At 48.7% G+C, this 21,965-nt stretch overlaps 3 protein-coding genes and 1 long non-coding RNA gene across 4 annotated transcripts; 2 read left to right on the top strand and 2 right to left on the bottom strand.

Annotated features, from left to right (window-relative positions):
- Positions 1 to 673: 673 nt before the first annotated feature.
- LOC120696265 lies at positions 674 to 1,163 on the top strand. The gene is made up of 3 exons (XR_005684049.1): positions 674 to 733; positions 798 to 1,056; positions 1,122 to 1,163. It is a non-coding gene; the product is annotated as an uncharacterized LOC120696265 (long non-coding RNA).
- Positions 1,164 to 4,905: 3,742 nt separating this feature from the next.
- Positions 4,906 to 7,145, bottom strand: LOC120694843 (WEB family protein At2g38370-like). The gene is made up of 2 exons (XM_039978141.1): positions 6,835 to 7,145; positions 4,906 to 6,633 (listed from the first exon to the last, which is right to left on the bottom strand). The coding sequence occupies exons 1-2, from the start codon at positions 7,129 to 7,131 to the stop codon at positions 5,209 to 5,211; spliced, it is 1,722 nt and encodes a 573-aa protein (XP_039834075.1). The 5' UTR covers positions 7,132 to 7,145; the 3' UTR covers positions 4,906 to 5,208.
- Positions 7,146 to 8,238: 1,093 nt separating this feature from the next.
- Positions 8,239 to 12,890, bottom strand: LOC120695621 (leucine-rich repeat extensin-like protein 3). The gene is made up of 2 exons (XM_039978820.1): positions 12,673 to 12,890; positions 8,239 to 9,224 (listed from the first exon to the last, which is right to left on the bottom strand). Exons 1-2 carry the CDS (start codon positions 12,888 to 12,890, stop codon positions 8,540 to 8,542), a joined length of 903 nt encoding a protein of 300 aa, XP_039834754.1. The 3' UTR covers positions 8,239 to 8,539.
- Positions 12,891 to 16,479: 3,589 nt separating this feature from the next.
- On the top strand, positions 16,480 to 17,937 carry LOC120694842 (cationic peroxidase 1-like). The gene is made up of 3 exons (XM_039978140.1): positions 16,480 to 16,778; positions 16,878 to 17,072; positions 17,153 to 17,937. The coding sequence occupies exons 1-3, from the start codon at positions 16,569 to 16,571 to the stop codon at positions 17,720 to 17,722; spliced, it is 975 nt and encodes a 324-aa protein (XP_039834074.1). The 5' UTR covers positions 16,480 to 16,568; the 3' UTR covers positions 17,723 to 17,937.
- The last annotated feature ends 4,028 nt before the right edge of the window (positions 17,938 to 21,965 follow it).

Raw genomic sequence — 21,965 nt, 5'->3', positions numbered from 1 at the left:
GTACATCCTGTTCAACAACTCACACGGGCACTGTGTGGATAGGGTGCTTCTGCCATACACACAGGAGATCGCCGATGCAGATGAGGATGCCATACCCTTATATAGTTGGGGTTCAGCGGCTCTTGCATGCACATATCGTGGACTCAGCAAGGCATCACGGCAGAATGATAGGAATGCTGTCCTAACGGGATGCCCAATTCTGCTACAGCTTTGGTCTTACGAGAGGATTGCGATCGGTCGTCCCATGATTGACCAGTCACCGTACACGCCGGATATGTACGGTGACATAGAGGACGACAGACCCACCATGGGGACTCTCTGGTACTCTCGACAGGTATGGACCTGATAAAAATTTATATTATATGCGTACTATGGTCATACATTGTTCCCTCAATACCTTTCTTATGGACACATAATTTTTATTTTTGCAGAAAACATGGGCACATGTACAGACCCGGTGGTCTTATCCTGAGTTTGTTGCCGAATTTGATCGATTGACCCCAGAAGACATTGTGTGGGAGCCATACAGTCCTTCGACTATAGCCGCACGTGCACCGCTGGGGATATCTTCGGTGTGCACACAGGACCAGGTCCTATGGATGACTACTGCAGCTTTGGTGTACGACGTTGCAGTTGAGGCCCACTGCCCGGATAGAGTCATGAGGCAGTTCGATCGACGCCAGTCTTTCCCTGTGTCTTCAGCGTTGGATCGTGTTCAGCGCCACGATCATAGGTAACAAAAATGTATGAGCACCCATGTACTAATAACGTGAAACTAATTTCTATTTAACGTGCAGTTTATCAAGAGCTGGGCATCCTTTCTCGACAATGTGGGTCACTAGATTACAACCATGGGTGGCTGCGTGGGATGATGCAGACGAGCAGTTGGCTGAGGATACCGGTCCACACATTGAGCCTTCGTTTCGGGCGTACTTGACCTGGTACGAACCGAAGACTCGTTGCCGTTTGACGTATGTTGACATGCATCCACAGCCGCATATTGCGACTTCGCAGGATCGCTATGCACGACACAGGGATGAGGCATTAGCTGGGGTGGTGAGTAAATGTTGACGGCATTTTCGATCTTTTAATATTTGTATACTAAGTTTTTTTGGTTGCAGTTCGAGGCATGCAGGCTGCTTGAATTAGATTGCTCACTGAATGTAATGAGGATTCATGACGGGTCTACGATGAGCATGCCGGCACAACTCGAGGCTTGGACCACTCAACGTGATAGAGCCCGAGATATGCTTCAGGCCTTTGGTACGCGGACGGAGTACGAGGATTCCTACGGATTGTCGCAAGCGTCGACGTCGGTTCCTTGTGGTCCCGCATGACAGCAGCCTCCCTTATACCGCCGACAGGCAGAAGGTATGGTGTGATATTTACCGATCCGTATGTTTATATGCATTATTTAAATACGACTCCACACAGGGTACGGGTACCCCGGTTCTCAGCCCTATGGAGGGCCAGATGCCTCGCAAGGGGCTCCATTTCATGGAACCCAGTTTACCTCTATGCCACATGCTGGAGGGACTTTAGGTAAATATGTGGTGCATAATTTTATTTGCTTATGTTTTATGGTCGAAGGCTCATACATTATTATTTATACTCAGGATCACAACAGTTCACCGGAGCGGGGCCGTCTTCGTATCACCCAATGCCGTCACCAGGAACATATGAAGGAGCTTCTTCCTATCCACCACCACCACCTCCTCCAACACAGGGTACGTACAATAATTTGTACGGAATTGCATTCACCTTTTGAATGTTACTTAATTTTTTTTTGTGATCTGTAGGGTGGTCTGAAGACAACGCCGCGACCTCCTTGGACGAGTTTACACGGTTGTTTGCTACGCCTACCCAGGAAGATGATCCCAGCTTGCATACACCTCTGGCTCAGTTACGCCGTCCTGCCAGAAATGTGGGGCCACCGGAACATCATAGCTACCCTACAGATCACGTACACGCACAACGTAAGAGAGGTCGGAATGGTAGGGGTCATTAGTTGTTTCCACTTGTTTCTCCGGCAGCATTAGGGACTGTTTCTACTGTTCGGATTATGATTGTTTATGATTGTGGTAGTTTACTTGTCATTTGTTTCTATAGATATTATTGATGTGAATTTATTATGTTTGTGGGTTCCATAATGCTCGTGAAATAAGGGAATCTCTTGCGAATTTTTTCCGTGATTTAATGAAGGACAAGTTAGATGCGGGAGGAGATAGCGGCCGAGATCCCGCCGACGATGATGACGACTACCGCATACAGAGTAAACTTCGTGACACGCTCGTATAGCTCAAAATAGGGACCATAGTGTATCTATCTGCGAGTACGAGATCACAGGTTGCCACTGCTTAGCACGGCGATCACGGGTTTCGCATATGTCGCATTGTTTGCCCAGACAAACGTGACAAAAGACGACAGCCCAATAATAGTGCCCTTTTACCATTTCAAAAAGATGTGACAACACGGCAACCACACCAGCTCACATTCAAAGCAGTCTCTCGGGCGAGGACGACGGAACTGTCATTCTACAGCGAAGGTCTGTGGCGTGTAGTGGAGAAGGCGGCATCTAGGCACGATCGACCGAGCGGCAGCGATGCAGTGCTGTGAATCTGCATGCACTTAGATGCTCTGCATGCACAAAGATGCATTGAGTAGTCAGTTCGATAATTGAATCTAGCCTTTTCAGTGTTCGGTCAGCTAGCCTCTTCACTGTGTTGTCATGTAGGCTTTTCAGGTCCATTTACACTCCACACTCCGGGTATCAGACCTTTGTGCGCCTATAAATACTCCGAAGTTTGTGAACTCCCAGCAGCACTCAAACAACAAAGCTCATTGTATACCCAATGTCTGGAGGTGGGTCTAGCGGGAAGAATTACTACGGTTTTGGGAAAGGAAAATGGGGAAGAAAGGGAGACCCCATAATATGGGAGGGGCCTCTTGGACCTGATTCCTTTCCGGAACCAGTGTTTGAGTTTCCGCCACAGCACAAGAGTGATTTTACCAATGAAACTCCTCTACGACAATACGATAACCGTAGATAACCGTGGCCAAAATGCAGACATGGTGAGGACTGCTGAGTGCAGATGTGCACCGACAGGATGGATGGCGGTCGGCGTTTCTTCAAATGCCCACACGCATGGGTAATACTCGGTTGCTTTATTTCTTTATCTTCGTTGAGATATCTTACATGAAATTTATTTTGCAGTCTTCAGATGCTACAGAAAACTGTGGTTTTACCAGATGGGTCGATCCTGCACCTATTGATTCAGTTCAGAAGTTCATCGAGTACCTCCAGATAAAGATCTTTGATCTGGAATGCAAGGTAAACCATTACGAGGAATTGAGCGAGGGTAACAAAGACGACGACGATGATGATACCAGCAATGCTGCCGCTTCACAGGATGAACCATGCACTATTCCTTACTGCAACTGCCTTTGTCACAAGAAGAAGGGCCCTGCCCCTCCGGCACCACCGCCTGCACCACCTGCAATGGGTGGATACTGCGGAGAAGGCTCAACGCAGTTTGCTACGTGGGGGTACGGCTACTAGGACTACCTATTGCTAGTCACATGCTACATCATTGTGTTTGTTGGGTTTTTCTAAATTACCTAAGGCATGTTAGCTTAGTTCAGAATCTGTTTACTGTAGTTGCAACGGGTTCTGTCATGCCACTGCATGTCTGATGTGTGTTTCGTTAATGTTGTATTATGATGTAATTCCTATGGTTTATATTGTGTAATGCAGTTTTTTGTTCTTAATTCTTATCGTTATATTTGATGTGTGGTTCACAACATTCTAGTATTTTGAAAATGTCCGAAAATATTTAAGGCAAGTTCTAAGATTCACTAGATTGCTTGTGCGTGCGTGGCACCTCGGCGCCGTGATCTGTGGCGCTAAGACGTGTTATCTCGGCGCCACATATTACAACGCCCACCCCCAGGGTCTATTTCTGCAAAAAGTTAGAAAAAAGCACATATGTGAAATTATTTCGCGAAAAAGGCTAAATTGCAAAAAAAAAATGCCGGCCGCCCAGCTGCCGGTTCCCAGGGACCTGTCTGCAATTTGTTTTCGTCTTTTTTTTCAGGTAATCCCCTGCCGCCCGGCAGCGGGGCGGCCGGGGTATATTTCTGTAAATTTTCAAATCGAAAATATATTTTTATAAATAACAGAAATATAAAATATAAAAATAAAAAAACCGCGAAAAGCAGGCGGGGCAGGCTCACCTTCACAATGGAAAAAGCAAGAGGCCCAGCCCAAAACTAACTAAGAGAGCAAATAAAAAAGGTAATATAATTGATCAAGAAAGGTATTATAAATTGCGTCTACAGCAGGGTTCGAACCTGCGCGGGCGTAGCCCAACAGATCGACTCTTTTGCTTATACTGCGTTTCTAAACTTATTTATCAAATATACTTAAACATTAACAAATCAAATGTGTCGTTATTCAACTTCTTTTCAGAAAGGAACCTTCCCGTTTTTCTTCAGAGAGCATGAGGGTGCACGGCAATCAACACAACCAGAAGGCAAGAATAAACCGACCTAAAACTATCCCGTGACTGATAGTAATAGACTGAAGCCTTGATTTTCTTTCTCCTCCACCAGAGGCCACACCACGCCACCTTCCGAGTGCGCAACCAACATGCCCATCCCCAATCTCATTACTTTTTTTTTATACTTCCAATCTCATTACTATTCAATTTAGAAACCAGAAACACACAGCGCACTGCATTTATTGATTGTATTGGGTCATTCCTTCCACATGGATCATGACATGATCAGATAACCCATACTGATATCTTATCCCAACCATCTCAGAACACCAAACGAAGGGACTTGCAAAACTAAATCAGACCACCATCTAAAAAAAGAGAGATAAATCAGAGAACGCTATGTTCAGGTACACTTGATATCAACTACTAGTGATATTGATACATTTCATGTTCACATAGTACTACATGATAACTGCTAATCAGCAACATCAATAGTTAGCTGCTAGCCTGCTACGGAAGTACAGATTACACGGAGGCACCGAGAAATCAATGATTAAGGCATCTACAAATAGAGGGTCTAAGTTAAATACTAGCTACGCAGACTACAAACAGTACTAGATTACAAGAACATGAACGCGGGTCCAAGTTAACAACTAGCTAGGTAGACTACAAAGGATATCTTTTTCTGGACAAGTTGACATTAGCAGTTCTAATGTGATTCCTTTTTCTTCTTGCTCTTGGCTTGCCTTGCCAAGAAAACTGAGAGTCCAGTAAACGCAAACTTCTTCCTTTTTCCTGAGAATTTCTTGTGAGAAGCCGCATCACTGCTATACACAACGGCACGGCTTCGGTTCAGAATCTGCCCAAGTGACACATTAGAAGTTTCACGTGTATTGTCCCAAACACTTTTGTCATACCCATCAGGCCCCATTAGCTTCATACTCAATATCTGACCGATCGACAATGTTGGCTTCAAGGAACCCTTTGAAACGTCCATGATATCCAAACTATGAGAAACTTTGCAACGCGGTGCTGCTTGCTTGAACTTGGGATGGTCATGGAATGAACGCCTCTTGTGTCCAGTTGCAGATCGACATTTATGAAGTGCCTCTTCTACGGCGATCTTGCCCCGGTTGGCAGCATCCACCCTCTTGTGCGCCTCTTGCAGTGCCTTCTTACATTCATCAACTTGTAATTGAGCTTCTTCCAACTTTTTAAGCGAGATGGATTCTGACTGGTTGGCTTCATCGACCTGCACTGTTGCAGCTTCAATTTTCTTTCTTGACAATTCCTCAGCCTCTTGAGCTTTGGCAGCAAGCTCAGAGTACTCTTCCAATGAAATGTCCACTCCATCTGCGCCCTGGAGACCCTCAGCCGATGATGAAGCTTCATTGCTTAGTAGGATCTTGATCGCAGCAAGTGCAAGAGCTTCTGCTGCTCTCGCCGCCTCTTCTATCTTTTTGGCTGCAAGACACCTCACCTCAGCAGTGCCAATGCTAGCTCTTATCTGCTCAATTTCAGCAGCCAACATAACAGCTTCAGATTTCAACGCGTTTGCCGTGTTCCTGAGCTTCTCTAGCTCAGACGTCATCTTCTTGATCTCGATGAAGATGTCTGACGGATCTTTACGCCTCCTCTGCAGATCCCTCAATGTCTGCAGCTTCTGTGTGGTCTGGTCCAGTTCATCCTCAAGTGATGAAATCAATGTGGTATTGGCACACACCTTCTCTTGGCTTCGCTGCATCAAGACTCTCTCTTTTGCGATGTCATTCTGTAGTGACTCGATGGAGGCCCTTATAGCTGCTAAATCACTCGTGGTCCTGTTTAAGTTAGCTTTGGCCTGCTCAAGCTCCTTTAACACTGAGGAACAAGGAGCCTGCTGCGCCTGTGCATCTTGGTCAGCCATACGCACTTCAGGTTCGAGTACATTTTCAGACTGCTTTTCTGCAGGTCCTCCCTTGGTGATGGAAAATGTACAAGCTTCTTCGTTCTGTACCTTGAGCTTCAAATCTGCAATCACCTTCTTGGTGGACTCCAACTCTTTCAGCACATCAAGCGTCTCCCTTTCTTTGATGGTGAGCTCCTTCTCTAGCTGGGCGGTCTGCTCCTCAAGATTGTTCAGTTCTTCAATCTCCTGTTTGTGCAGCAGAACGAAGGAGAAAGCAAATATCAGTCCCAGATTCTGAAGCCGTTCCCCACAAATCTGAGCAGCGAGCAATTGAGCCAAGATGAAAGATTCTTCAGCCACAGTTACAGTATCACGATACACAGCATACACAAGCAGAGCATGAACTGCAAGATTCTTGAGCCAAGATGCCAAGTCAGATTGAGTCACCTTTGGGGTCGCGAACATACGCCTGATGAGGTGGGAGCTCCAGGCGGCGCTGCCACCGAAGTGGTCGACGGCCTCCCGCACCGACTTGAAGGGCGCCGAGGTGTCGACCTCCGCCCTGGCCTCCAGGCCGCCGGCGGCTGAGGGCGGAGCCAAATCTTGCGGCTCGGGCTCGCCGTTCATGGGGACTCGTCTTTCTTGGGTTCTGTGGGGGCTTTGTGGGGTGACGACGGAGAGAGCCAAAGGAATCGAAGCCAGTGGAAGCACACATGGCGGAGCAAGAATTGGATTTATCGCCATGGGATGGGATTGTTGACCCGGTGGGGTGGTACAGTAAATTGTAGCCGTTTGATAGCCGTTGCTGCCGCCTCCTGCAGGCTGCATCCGTGCACTTTGCATGTTTTTCTTCGGCTTTTGGCCTTTTGCTACAGAAAGCAAACTGACGAGTGTCGAGGTATCGAAAAATTTAAATAGTTTTTAAAAAATTAAAGAAAGGGTTGATAATAGGTGGTCAGCAGTGCATTAGTGATTAGTGAAGTGAGTCATGGACTTCATATTAAAAAAATGTGATCTCGGCTAAAGTTTGTATCTCCCATCTGTTTCCGAAGTATTTCTATCTTTACTAGTTTCTTTTGGTATGTTTATTCCTTCAGTTTATCTCATTCCCGGTGATAAAATATGGACACGAAAATGGGTAGGGAATTCCTGCTTGTTCCTATCCCTTTCATCACTACTCTCTCTTCCATATTTATCTTTGGTCTCGGAATAATACATTTCGCAATGTTTAATGATATCAACTTTTGTAGTTCCTGTAATATTTTTTACTCTATTAAATGTTTTACAAGAAGAGAAGTGATTATATAATGCTATTTAATAGAGGCATGGATTGATATGTCATACTCCTCCGTTCCATAAAAAGTGCAATCCCAGTATTTAAAAATGAAATCCTACAAAAGAGTAAAATTAACTAGTGCTTAATTAAATTGTCGAGTTTGAAAAAGGACATCCTATAAATGGGATTGCACCTTTTATAGAATGAAGGAGTATGACACCATGCCTTCTGTTTGATGTGAAGAGTAAAATTAATTAGTGCCTAATTAAATGGTCAAGTTTGATGTGCAATCCTAAACCAGTAAATTAATTTATTGCCGCAGTTAGTTGTATATATTCGATAAATGAAGACACACCACCAATAACCTATCTGTCAAAAAAATTAGGATTGCACTCTTTATGAAATAGAGGACTTAAATATTTTCCTTGGAACTATTTCGTTTTACTTAGTTAGCATGGTGTGTTAGTTATATACCAACGCAATGCTACGATATAATTTAGTTGCGTCTGTACTTCCAACACAAATGTGAGGCCATGTGGGCCTACTTCCACAAAGTATTAGAAAGTTCTTGATAAGAAGAAACATTTGACAGGTATATATATGTATATATAGTATTTTGAGCTCACATGCAACAACATATAAATCAACACACGAGCAAGACAACTCTTGTTACAGCAGGGTCACACACGCACGAGTCATTCTCGGCAAGCTAGCACACTCGATGCATGCACTTGACTTATTTAGATTGTAGTATATATGATAGTAATAGTAAATGGCCCGATCATTAGGCAAGTGTGAGGAAATGGCTTGGAAACATGTGCACACGCGCGCGCATGCATTAGCGTTGTGCGAGCTACGAGCGCGTTGCATGCTTGCTCAAGCAGTTCGGGCTTGCACGCATTTGAGGGGTCCCCTGACGTTGGGGGATTTTACGCCCAAGACGGTGTCGTAAGTTGAGAAATAGCACAAGCATATTTTGGCGGGGATGGGTGGGTAGTTGTCAAGCTGCGACTCACTGACAAGGACCAGAAAAGTGCCGTTGACAGCGAACGATAGAACGCCAAGCTGATACTTGGCAAAGTTAATGAAGCCGGCAGGACACACAGCAGCTTGGGGCGGCGACGGTGGAGGTGTTGTCGAAGGAGGTGGCGATGGAGATGTCGGTGAAGGTGTTGGAGCGGGCGTCAGGGCTGGGGTCGGCGCAGGCGTAGGAGCAGGGGTTGGACCGTTGGAGCACGGGTCGGCGCAGGGGTCGGAGCACGGGTCGGAGCATGGATCGGTGAGGGCGTAGGAGCACGGGTCGGCGAGGGCGTAGGAGCAGGCGTAGGAGCACGGGTCGGGGCAGGCGTAGGAGCACGGGTCGGCGAGGGCGTAGGAGCTGGGGTCCGTGCCCGCATGGGTGCAGGTGTTGGAGCTGGTGTTGATGGAGGCGGGGCACGTGGTGGAGCTGGTGTGGGTGCCCGTGGTGGCGACCGTCCCTGGGCTCGCACGGAAGGCGCAAGCATGAGCGTCACGGCGAGGAAGAGGAGCGCAGGGGAAGCCATGGACTTGGATGCCATGGCTAAGCTAGCTGCGGATGTTCTGATCAGCCCTGTGTGCGCTGCCCCCCTTGAAGCGTATCGACCCGACCATGGGTATTTATAGGCTGGTGGTAGCCATGCAACGCCTATTACATGCGCGCGACGGGCAAGTTTCTGCATGCAGTGGCCCCGGCTAGCGCACATGCAGGCGATCACGTACCATGAACAGTTGCCTCTTGTGGACTTGCATGATGCACTGGATCGGAGACTCGCTCTTGCAAGTTGCAGGACGTACGTACCGATACGACGTAATTAACAAGCTAAGAATAATAGCGCGCCTAACTTACGTGCTCACCTCAGCTTAGATAATTGCCGTGTGCTAGCTCGTCATGCATCCCCCTGCTACTAGGAGAAACAAGAGTATAGGACACCGTACCGTACCCAGAGCGAAGCTAGAGCCTCTTTGGCAGGCTCGGAACGGAACGGCTTCTCCACCGGCTCTCAAGAGCCCCGCCAAATGGGTGCTAGTGTGAAGCGCTTTTGTCTGTTTTGTGGGAGCTCTCGGGAGAGCGGGAGCTCTTTTTGTGGGCGGATGGGTCCACGAAACGCTCCCAAATGCCCCTAGTCTCCACATAAAGGTAGTGCACATCATGGTATATTCAACGTAGTCCATTACAAATTCTAATCATTCTGCTCGTATTTTCCTGCTTCACCATGGTGCACGTGCACCAGGGTAGTACACGATGTGCATGCATGCACGATGCTAGCTAGTCCTGACCCAATGGATTAGAAAATTTTAAAAGCCCAGCGCTTTCAAAATTCGAAAATAAGGTGCGCCTAACTTCCGTATGTAATTAAGAGGCCATTTGTATGGTACTTGTTGCCGGCTAGGTTCAAACTTGTATACCACATGAAGAAACTAAAGTAGCAGTTTATTTTGAATGATGATGCATGTTGAGTGAGTGTGATGGGGGAAGCATCTGGTCATTTTAATTGGTTGGTCTTTGTGCCTACAATAGTTTTGGAAGCATCTATTTGTTTAGTAAAAATAATACTACATGCAGCAGGATTATTTTCTTTCCCTAGGATGTCCTAGGGAAATTAAATTTCCCTAGGGCTATGTTTCAAAATTGTAGGGAACTCCTGATTTTCTTAGGAATCAAACATTCTTGTAGGGACAAATTAACCAGGGAAGATACTACCCATTGTGTCGGGGTGTCATGGTTCCCTACAAAATTCTACCATACCGTAGGGAAATGAATTGTTAAAAACTAGTCTATCAACCCGTGCTCACGCACAGCTAGTTAGAGATATCTAATAATTATCTATATCACGCTCTCTTTAACCAATTAAATATTCTAATCAAGTACTGCAAAGATACATATTTATTATTATATAATTATAAAAAATGTGATAGGTTTAGTTACTAACAATTTTCTCACTTTGCATCACACCTCCATATATGTTTGATATGTGTTTAATTGAGCACTTTGTTTGAGCTATGTGAACAACATGAAAATTGGTATTCTTATCTCTTCTCTTGTACATAAATATATGGTGACAAACACCTTATGGTTAGTATATATGTTTATATAAATAATAACATAAATAATGTATTAATAATGATAAGAATAGTAATTTAGAATTTTATATTGATGCGCTTTAAGATTTTATTATAATAACATAATTTTGTTTCAGATTTGGGGTTGATTTTAAATTTTATTATCTTATCATTGGATAATATATATGAAAATTTAGGGGTTCTTTGATATTATTTTAGAATAGCATAAGTGGGTAATTTAAATAAAGATTAGGGGGTTACTTTAGATTATTTTTTATAATGGCAGAGGTGGGTAATTTAGATACATGTTTAGGGGGTTACTTTAGTTTATTTTCATAATAGCAAAGGTGAGTAATTTATTAAAAAAGATAACAAATCTAATGACTATTATGATTAGAGTTGCCGAATTGATGGTCGGATGTTTCTGATTTTTGTGAGAATTTGTAGGATTTCTCTATTTTTAGACTGTCCACCTAGGATTATAGGTGTCTTCACCTGGAGGCTTCAAAAGGAGCCTCCAATTAGTAATAGTAAGATAAAATTCTAGGTGCGGTGCTTTACGTCATGCTAAAAGGTCTTAGGCTGGTTCCAACAGTGGGTCTGCAGCCCCAGCCCGCAGCCACAGCCACATCAGCGCCACGTCAGCTCTCGCCAGCCCACTCGACCCCAGCGCTCCATCAGTGAGCCTGCAGCCTCAGCCCACAGCCACGTCAGCGCCACGTCAGCTTTTCCATTCCAGACTTAACCATTTCAGAACGCGTTCTTTTATAATTTAAATGGACACAATAACCTCATTTTATTAAATTTAAAAATTCGGAAATTACATAAAAATTACACGACAATTTAAAATAAAGGAAATTACATAAGAATAAAAAAATTACATAAATCTAATGATGATTTTTGTTCCAAACATGCTCAATCAAATCCCTCTGAAGCTGTGAATATACTTGCCCTGATGTCATCGCGGCCTCTCTCTGAAGGCGAATTGCTAGACTCGGCGGTGCGTTGTAGTGGCATCGCTGGTCCGACGAAAGAAGTGACAGTCTCATAGTTTTCGTCAAACGATCCGCCTCGCTCGTCATCGATGATCATGTTGTGCAAAATAATGCAAGCACGCATGATCAACCCAAGAGTACGTTGAGAGTAAGAACGTCCGGGAATGGCGAGTATGTTGAACCTCTTCTTCAATATCCCGAATGCACACTCAACATCTTTCCGCACTGATGCTTGCTGCTCTGAAAAAAAGCGATGCTTCTCCAGTTGTGGAAGAGGCACGCCCTTCATGAACACCGGCCACGAGGGATATATACCGTCAGCAAGGTAGTATCCCATATTGTACTCATGGTTGTTCACGGTAAAGCGCACCAGTGGGCTCCTGTCCTCTAATGGCATCAGTGAACAACGGGGACTGATTGAGCACGTTGATATCGTTGTTGGATCCCGCAACACCAAAAAAGGCATGCCAGATCCAACGGTCATATGAGGCTACGGCTTCAAGGATGATGGTTGGATGCTTGATGTCCCCCCTGGTAAATTGGCCCTGCCAACCCACTGGACAATTGCTCCACTGCCAGTGCATACAATCGATGCTCCCTAACATACCAGGAAACCCACGCTCCTCTGCCTTAGCTAGTAGACGCTGAAGATCCGACTCAGTAGGCCGACGATAGAATTCAGCCCCATAACACTCAATGATGCCCTCACAAAAATTCTCTAAACACTCTAAAGCAGTAGATTTACCTAACTTGAGGTACTCATCGATCGAATCTGCGGCTATGCCATACGCTAACAGGCGCAAGGCAGCAGTACACTTTTGCAAAGGAGATAAACCTCTACGTCCAGTGGCATCAACTCTTTCAGTGAAATATGAAGAATATTCACCTAACCTTTCCGTAATACGTAGGAAAAGACTCCTACGCATACGGTACCTTCGCCGGAAGTAGTTGGGAGGATAGATACAGTTGTCGGTGAAGTAGTCGTTGAGCAGCCTGGTGTGAGCGTCTTCGCGATCACGATGGATGTAGCGACGAGGACCCCGCCGTCTTGAGGATGAAGCTTCCATCTGTGCCTTCAGCGCGGTGATCGTATCCTCAACGACGGCGAAGAGAGCATCGCCTAGCCCGTCGCTTGAACTCGAAGAAGACATGGCGTGGGTGAGGAAGTGAGTGAAATGGGGAGTGAGAGGTGTGGAATGAGCTCCAACCAGCCCTCTCTATTTATAGATGAGTTGGGGACGAAATTTGTGATTTTTTGGAATTTTTTTCGAATTTTTTGGAGTTCAAACGGTCAAAAACGGCTAATTACAACGGCTAGCTGACGTGGCAGCCGTTGGCCAATCACAGAGCGCCATGTGGCAGCCGACCGGACGCCGGGTCGGTACCGACCGGCCGGTACCGGCCGGTACCGACGCGCGCGGCTCCAACGCCGGTCGGTACCGACCGCCCGGCCGGTCGGTAGCGCTACCGCCCCGCGCTCTCGGTTTCCGCACTTACCGACCGGCGCGGGTCGGTAGCCGGGTCGGTACCGACCGGCGGGGGTCAGTACCGACCCCCGTTGGAACCAGCCTTATAACGGGCCGCCCGACCGGTAATAGCATGGCCCAAGTCCCAAGCCTAGGTCCTGCTTGGCTGTTCATTCTCTGTGGTGTCGCCCCAGAGCTCCATCGACATTCGACATCTCTCCAACTCGATCGTCCGCCGGCCTGCTGCAGCAAACTTAACGATGGTCATTTGTTCCTCCTCCCATCGGCATCGCATCGTCTGCATCCGCTCGGCATCACAACCAACCCAAGTCTCAACAAGGCGTCGACGTCCATCTATATAATTTGGAGGCGGCGGCGGCGGCGGCGGCTTGTTATTTTTGCCGCCGCGGCCTGAGGGAATGGGATCCTCCTCCATCGCCGCCCAGGCGTCCTCTGCCAGTTCGCCTGGTTGGCGCCCTCCTCCTCGTGAGTCTGTCTGATGAGGCAGCCGCACCACTAGCGCGAGAGGAGGGCGGTTGACAATTGATCTACCACCCACTGATCCTCCTCGCTCCTTGCACTTTTCTTTCTCGAATGGATCGAGCTGAGTTTCTGTTCTTTTATGAGCTGCTACGCTGCAAAATGGAAAGAATTGTATATATATATGGGCCAGTTGGGCTTCTTGGGCCTGAAATTACACCTGGGATTGGCAAACAAAAAACTAACTGTACATCCGAATCCCGTTCGACCGGAGCAGAGCTATAAATATAACACACTTCGGTTTGCCCTAAATTAGAGGAGTCTAAATTTAAGAAAATTTGGTTAGGTGTTAATATTCTTATCAATGAATTTGGTTAAACTATGCTTTAACTTAGAACAAACCAAAATATCTTATATTATAGGATGGAGGGAGTAAACCTGAAATAAAAATAAAAAAATTTCACACAAAAGTCCAAATTAGATTTTGATTCCACACCATTTAAATTTGTTTGAATCTAATTTGGCTCTAGAAAAGGAATCAACATTCCATTAAGAAAATCATAATTTACTTAAGCTGTCATTTCACGCATGTATGGCCCTGATCGATAAAGTAATATTTTAAAAAAAGAAGTACAATGTTACGTTATTAACCATGGTGGCATACATCGACTACCGGCAAATCGGATGAAACCAAATCACAAACAAAGCTAAGGGCATAGTCCATCCAGTCCAGGCCAAGGGTACCCACCATACGCTCAAGTGAGGTTGTTAGTTATCCCATTCTAGCGATCAGTCAAATTAGCACCAGCTGTTGCCTGTTGGAGAGAAGCATATATATATAAACAACTATGGTGTTCGGATGGTTTCTTTTCGTGTTAACTAAGAGACCAGTTGTGATATATGTGGTGGATATGATGGCACATGCATGCAGTTGGTAGCTTAGCTAGCAAGTTTCTGCAAGAAACGTTGCTACATGTCGGTTGCAGTGCCAATGTGCATGTGTAGGTAAATCCGTGCAAGCACAAGCTGGTGGATCATATCGCGAGGGACGAGACGGATGGGGAAGAAACTGTATGGTCTCTTGCTTGATCGACAATCAAGCAGCTGGGCGTCAGGGACGTGGGCGCCGGCGAGCTGGACGCCGGGAACATGGGTGCCGGCAATTTCGACGTCGTGGGCGCTGGCGAGGTTGATGACGTGGGCGATAGAAGTTTCGTCAAAATATGCATCTCTAGAAGTTTCGCCATTCTTCATCCAACTATGCAAAATATCTAATCCTAGAGAATTCTTGTCTTGACAAAGCATGACAACTCCTCTCTCTTACAATCTCCAAATTATTCTAGAACCTTCTCAAGTATGTATTGCTATTTTCAACACGGATTAAAACAAGCGAACCAAAGGCCACCAAAGAGTCCAAGCAACACACACTAGTAATCTGGAAAGCGTTATTGTGCCTGGAATCCTGGATACACACGCTCGTGAATAAATAGGCAGTCAGGTTGCAATATTTTCTTTTGGGAGGTTGGTTGTTTGCCCTCAAAACTCTTTCTGTATTTCAACCGGCCCATTCTAAGAAAACGCCCCAAGAGAATAGGTACGTTCTGCTGTATTCTGTCCTCGGCCTAAAAACTTTCCGGCCCGGCCGGCCGGCCTGGAAAATTTTGTGCTTAGCGTCTACAACCACACGGTTTGCATGACGCTTTGTTCTTGGGAGTGTTTTTATGTATTGTATCAATCGTTTCTTTTTGGCCAATGAAACGAAGACCCATAGTATTGCCAGCAGATAGGACTTTGGTGATGAGGTACATAAAAAAATTTCTACAGTACCCGTCACATCGAATGTTCGGACACACACATGGAGCATTAAATGCAGTTAAAAAATAACTAATTATATAGTCTAACTGGTTAGCACGAGATAAATCTTTTAAGTCTAATTAGTCCATAATTGGATATTATTTGTTAAGTAACAACGAAATGTACTAAGTACCAAAACCAACAACTTTTCACCAACTAAACAGGGCCAGTTTTGCTTCGAAGAGCAACATGAAAAAATCGACTGAAAAACTAACATTGATCAACCGAAAATTCAGAAGCTGTCAAAACTGACACACAGCAGCGCTCGTTGGATTGGTTTCCACCAGCACCTTGTAGGCCCGGTGGGAAAAAGATGCAGTAGTATCGCAAAGATAGATCACTACTTTTAGGAACAAGGTAACGGTAGCATGTAATATATTGGTCACCAATTCAAAGAGAAAATTAAAGGTTGCTTCTTTGACATGGCCACCAATTCAAAGAGAGGTTGTTAGTTATTATGCGATCCTAATAACGATCACTTAAAATTAGCCCCAGCTGTTGGAGAGAAGCATAAACTATGGTGTTCGGATGGTTTCTTTTCGTGTTAACTAACAGACCTATAGCTAGCTGTGACAGTCGTCGATGGGAACAGGATATGTCTGGTGGTGGATGGCACATGGATGCATGCAGTAGGTAGGTAGCTAGCTAGTTTTAGCAAGAAATGAAAATGTTGCTACCGGTTGCAGTGCCAATATGGTCGTGCAAGCACAAGCTGGTCGATCGCGATGGATGAGAATGAGATGGATGGAGAAGAAACGTAGTGGTCTCTTGCTTGCTCGACAAGCAGCTAGCCCTGAACAAAGCCTGGATCTGTATGCATTAGGTGCTATCACCAGTATACAAGCACTGGTTGGTCGCCTGGCCAATAATTAATGCTGCAGCTCGATCATAACACGCACACTCGTAGCTATATATAAGCATTCATCCCGGCTACAGCATCATCGCAGCGCAGCGCATTCGATCGTCGAGGAATCCACCAGCAGTTTGCGTGCTAGCTATAGAACAGGAAATTAATATATAATTAAGCAAATGGCGGGCGTTCTTGTGTACCTCACCGTCATGGCTGCAGCCCTGGCCTCGGCGGCGTTCGGGGCGGCGGAGCTCACCGCCGACTACTACAGCGAGACGTGCCCGCCAGCGCTGACCACCATCAAGCTTCTCGTCGGCGCGGCCATCCTCACGGAGCCCAGGATGGGGGCGGCGCTGGTCCGCCTCCACTTCCACGACTGCTTCGTCAATGTGAGTGTGTGTGTGTGGCCAGCCAGCCAGCTAGCTGATCCGGCCACGTACGCCGCCACCATCAACCAACATGTTGAAAATATATAAATAATGTTGCAGGGCTGTGACGGCTCCATCCTGCTGGATGACACCGACGACATGATCGGCGAGAAGACGGCCAAGCCCAACAACAACTCCGTCAGGGGCTACGACGTCATCGACACCATCAAGTCGGCGTTGAACACCGTCTGCTTGGGGAACGTCGTCTCCTGCGCTGACATCGTCGCTGTAGCTGCTCGTGACTCCATCGTCGCGGTAATTATATACTATTAATTATATAATTAATTAAAGTCAATGACTGACTGAATGATATTATTGGTTGTACGTACGTGCAGCTGGGAGGAACCTCGTACGACGTGCTCCTGGGCCGGCGCGACGCGACGACGGCGAGCATCGACGACGCCAACAACGACATCCCGACCCCGTTCATGGACCTGCCGGCGCTGCTGGCCAACTTCGAGTCCCACGGCCTCTCCCTGCACGACCTCGTGGTGCTCTCCGGCGGCCACACGCTGGGCTACTCCCGCTGCCTCTTCTTCCGGAGCCGCCTCTACAACGAGACCGACACGCTGGACCCGGCCTACGCGGCGTCGCTGGACGAGCGGTGCCCGGCCGCCTCCGGCGACGACGACGACGTCCTGTCGGCGCTGGACGACACCCCCACCACCGTGGACACCGACTACTACCAGGGCCTCATGCACGGCCGCGCGCTGCTGCACTCGGACCAGCAGCTCTACCAGGGCGGCGGCGGCGACGCCGACGACCTGGTCAAGTACTACGCTGAGAACCCCACCAAGTTCTGGGAGGACTTCGGCGCGGCCATGGTGAAGATGGGCAACCTCAGCCCGCTCACGGGCGACCAAGGCGAGGTCAGGGAGAACTGCCGGGTCGTCAACCAGCAGTGAGCTGAGCTGATAGATTATTGATCGCTTTGGCTTTCGTACGTGGTGGAACGAGATGTTTGCTGCCTGCAGCTGCACCAGCTTCAGCAGCAAGATTCTATTCTGCAGTGTGTGAGTGTGTTTGGTACTGTACTGGCGTGCCTGTTTAATTTGTGAGACTTTTTGTCATATTTTTACAAAAATATTTTGACCGAAATGTTTGAAGAAGCACTTATTCACGTACGAACTATTTCTCTTTCTTTCTCCGAGGGGAAAAAAGAAGAATCATTTTTCAAGGGTCCATGGACCAACCGTAGAATCTCAAATGGGCCAACAGCCGACCAGTCAAAGTCACAGAAAGCATATTGGGCCGCTACTTGTTTTGTTGCAGGGGGAGCTTCTGCGGCCCAGGGCATTCGTAGCCTATTTTATAGCCTGGGCAGCCCAAGCCTGTGTAAAACAGGCTATGTGCGTTTATTAGGTCGTCTTGCTATCAAATTCTGGCCCAGGTAAGATTTTGTTCGGTGGCCTGTAGTAAGATGCTTGGTTGGGTCTGAGTAGGGAGTTGGGCTGACAACTCGGTCCGTTTAGGTGCAGTTGAGTGCAATCGACTCGAGCTGTTGGGTTCTGATCTAATTGGCGGAATAAATCGAATGCTTGCTGTCTCCGAGTGACGGTTGGACACACCTAACGGAATTCCTGTACATCTTCCGCAAGAAAGTTTGCAACTCATCTTCCACTGCTCCAAGATTCGCGCAAGCTGTCTTAGCCGTCGAATCCGCTTCTTCTTCCTCCACTCCCATCCTAAGCTCCCCGCCTGCCGCCTACCACAGTCGCTGGCTCGTCAGCGGGAAATCGTGCACCGAGGTCGGAGGAGTGGGCGGCGGCAAGGTCCCTGCCAGCCGCGGCCAGCGATAGAGGAGGCGGCCTTTAGGGGTTTGGGTTTTTGGGGTCGGGGCAGGCTCCAATGGACCTAGAGGAGGTCGGGGGTGGCGATAGGACAGGCGGAGGTAGTGGTTCAGTTGCGCGGCGGAGGAGCGCTGCCAGCCGGCCGGGGTTGGATCCCTGGTGAGCAGTGGCCGGCAGTAGGGGTGTGAAGAAAGTTGGGAAGGGTGAGCTCGACGGCAACGGTAGACGGCGCGGCAGCGAGAGCTCGCCGAGCGGAGGACGATCGGGCGGGCGGAACGGCGCCGGCCGCCGTCGGAGACGGAGAAGATGAATAGTGAGTCATTAATGGACCGGAAGGTAATAGCCTTATCCATCTTTCGTTTGATGTATAGGAGCCTCCTAAAAGAAAAACTACTATAATATGGTAAATATTTTACAATTAGAGATTCCTTTTGAAACGTCATGTGAAGCTATCTAGAATTTGTGGTGGACGCTCTAAAAAAATTAGATAAATCACAAAAATCAGAAATATCTGGCCATAAAAATTTGATAACTCTAGTCATAATAGTCATTGAATCTGTTATGGTTGCTAATAAATGTTGGAATATAATGGTTTTTTAGCCCAATTATTCAATAATTCAATGGAAAAGAATTTAAGCTCACTACTAATGCTAAGGAGTCATGAGGATGTTAATACCATATTGGTAATTGTGGAGAGTAATGGCTGGATTGTAAATAGTGATTAAAATAGAGAAATGATGACGGGTTAATGGTGCATGTCGTGGTGCTGCAAACCACAGCCGGGTGGCGGAAGGCACCCGCCCTAGCCCAGAGGGTGTGTACTCGGGGGTTAGCTAGTCTTAGATCAATCTTCCTCAAGAACTCGATGAACACAGCAAGATTTAGAGTGGTTCGGGCCGCCGGAGCGTAATACCCTACGTCCACTGTGTGTTGTATTGCTTTCCCACGAGAGTGAGAAGGTGCGAGAGTTTCAGCCTATTTGGATTGTGGAGATCGTCCTGTGCACAGCGGGCACCTCCCTTTTATATCTCAAGGGGGCGCGTACACGGCTGTTGGATCCCCGACAGGTGGGTCCAACGATGCGATATAAAATAACGGGGTGTTCATACATTATGGCGTTGCAGGCGAAGGAGATCTCTCTCTTGGATTCGCTCGCCTGCTCCCGGAGCCCTCCGTCCATCATGTCTTGGCGCTGTCTTGTCGAGACGGAGCCCGACGCAGCTAGTAGCATCGCCTGTTACGTAGCTGAGCGGCTGTGTAGGGAGCGGCGTAGGTGGCATGATGGAAAAGTGCCGAGCCGTCGTATCCATTTAACGCGGCAGACGGGCTCTGCGTGGGCGCGGCTCAGGCGGCTCCACTGTGCTCCTTGGTAATACGCGGCGTGCAGCGGGGCCTGACAAAAGGCTGTCTTGTGTACCGCGGCGGCAGAGCACGCCTTGTCCATCGCATTAAATGCGGTAGGTGGGCGAGTCTTCCTGCGGAAGACTCGCGCACAACCCCACGTCTCCGGGACACGCGGCGGCTCCGGACCCCTACACGGTGAGGGGCGTCCGGACGGGCGCAGGAGGTCCCGGACCCCTCTGGGGGTCCGAGGCCTCGGCGGTCAGCTCGGAGCTTCCCTTTTGTGTAGACACGTGGCGTCACCGGACCCATCCTCAGGCGGGGAACGGTCCGGGGCCATTGGCCTGGTGAGGGAAAAACCTGGCCTGTGGGGCCTGGCTACTCCATCTTTCCCGCGCAGCTACGGGTAACTACGCGGGTCCTGCCTTGCTGCAGTAAGAGTGGGTATCCCTGTTACAGGGTACCGACAGTGGCCCCCGGGCCCACCTTGGGAGAGGTACGAACCCACAGGTGGGGCCACTTCAGCGATTTGGCTCTGTATAGCTTGAAGCTCCTTTCCGCAGGGGTCTTGACCGGCTTTGACTGCCCATTGGGTTGGTTGCTGCTTCATCACGTCGCAACGGATTACTGACTATGGGCCCCACGATCAATGGTTCACCTAGTCACACGCGCGACGTTCGGCATTGCTGCGGCCGGAGTAAACGGGTCATTTACCACCGGCGCAGCTCCCGAAAAGCTCGGCCATGCCTGCGATTAATGCGCGCACGTCAGCTCGGCTTTCGCCTTGCTTCACGCGCGCAGGCGACGGTTCGGATCCCGCCTTCTCGCACCCTCGTTGATTACCCCCCCTCCCTGACATGTGGGCCTGGGCCCCCCCACGTCATGGACTGGGCGGCCAACTCCGGGTGCGGGCGTCGCTTGAGTTCCGGCGACGGTTCCGGGGCGCGCCGGTTGAGTCAGGCTTTATAACGGGGCATACCGTATTCCACGGTTGCTTTCCCGCATTCGTCTTCTTCCTCCAGCCTTTGCGCCCCTTTGCCTCCGAGCTTTCCTCGCCCTTCTCTCCCCCTTACACAGGCTCCTTCCTCACCCACCAAGAGATGGCATCCCTTGTTCATCCCCGTCGCTTCCAGACCGAGGGAGAGCTGAACACAGTGCGCCGCCTGCTTGGGTGGAGTGCTCAGGAGACCGGCTGGGGGGTGCGAGTAGGCTCGGTTCCCCTTGGCAACCTCCGCGGCGGGGAGTTCGTGCTATTCACCTCGCATGTCTCCGCCGGCGTGGGACTGCCGATTTCTTCATTCTTGCTGCTGCTGCTGGAAGACTTCGGCCTCCAACTTCAGCATCTGACGCCGCACTCCCTCCTCCTGACGTCCATCTTCGTGCACCTATGTGAGATGTTCGTAGGAGTTCGGCCCTGCGTCATCCTCTTCCGCTACTTCTTCATTCTGGTGAGGTCCGGAAGGAGCAGGGACGAAGTGGGAGGGTACTACTTCCAGATAAGGAGCGACCTGCCGACTCCTTACATTCCCGGCCTTGCTGGCGGAAGGTGGGAGGAGTGGCGCAGGGATTGGGTGATCGCCACCACAGAAGCCAACGAGCGCCTTGCCCTGCCGATCGCGGGGCCCGCCTCCGACAAAGCATCCTGGAGGGCCAAGCCGTCGCTGCAGCCGGAGTTCGACTCCGTGCTGGACAAGATCAGGTCGCTGGCGGAGAGCGGCCTCACCTCATGGCACGTGCTCGGCGACTTCGTGAAGCGGCGGATCGCCCCCCTGAAGCAGCGGCCACGACCGGCGTGGAGCTTCACCGGCCTCAACGATTGCAGCAGGACCCACCGCGGGGGGAAGCGACCTGACCCAGGAGGCCTTGGAGGTCCTGGTGCGGAACGTGACGGGAGACACCTTCATCCCGGAGAACCTGATCCTCCCGCAGGGCATAGTCCCCCTCTGCGAGGACTCCGCGAGGGTGGCGGTGCTGGCAACCCTGCCGACTCTGGACGACGGGGGACTGGCCCCACGCC

This window comes from Panicum virgatum, chromosome 2K (assembly GCF_016808335.1).
Source record: "Panicum virgatum strain AP13 chromosome 2K, P.virgatum_v5, whole genome shotgun sequence".
NCBI classification, from domain to species: Eukaryota; Viridiplantae; Streptophyta; class Magnoliopsida; order Poales; family Poaceae; genus Panicum; species Panicum virgatum.
The sequence above is the reverse complement of the archived record's forward strand: the minus strand, read 5'-3'. Positions and strand labels throughout refer to the sequence as shown.

Bases quoted from the DNA above. Each gene is read 5' to 3' on its own strand.
- LOC120694843 (XM_039978141.1), bottom strand. From the start codon at position 7,131: ATGGCGATAAATCCAATTCTTGCTCCGCCATGTGTGCTTCCACTGGCT. The intron at 6,634-6,834 runs GTGACTCAATCT...CTGCACAAACAG, and splicing joins GTATGTTCGCGACCCCAAAG to GAGATTGAAGAACTGAACAA.
- LOC120695621 (XM_039978820.1), bottom strand. From the start codon at position 12,890: ATGTCTTCTTCGAGTTCAAGCGACGGGCTAGGCGATGCTCTCTTCGCC. The intron at 9,225-12,672 runs GTACCGTATGCG...CAGCTAGCTTAG, and splicing joins CCCAACTACTTCCGGCGAAG to CCATGGCATCCAAGTCCATG.
- LOC120694842 (XM_039978140.1), top strand. From the start codon at position 16,569: ATGGCGGGCGTTCTTGTGTACCTCACCGTCATGGCTGCAGCCCTGGCC. The intron at 16,779-16,877 runs GTGAGTGTGTGT...ATAATGTTGCAG, and splicing joins TCCACGACTGCTTCGTCAAT to GGCTGTGACGGCTCCATCCT. The intron at 17,073-17,152 runs GTAATTATATAC...ACGTACGTGCAG, and splicing joins CTCGTGACTCCATCGTCGCG to CTGGGAGGAACCTCGTACGA.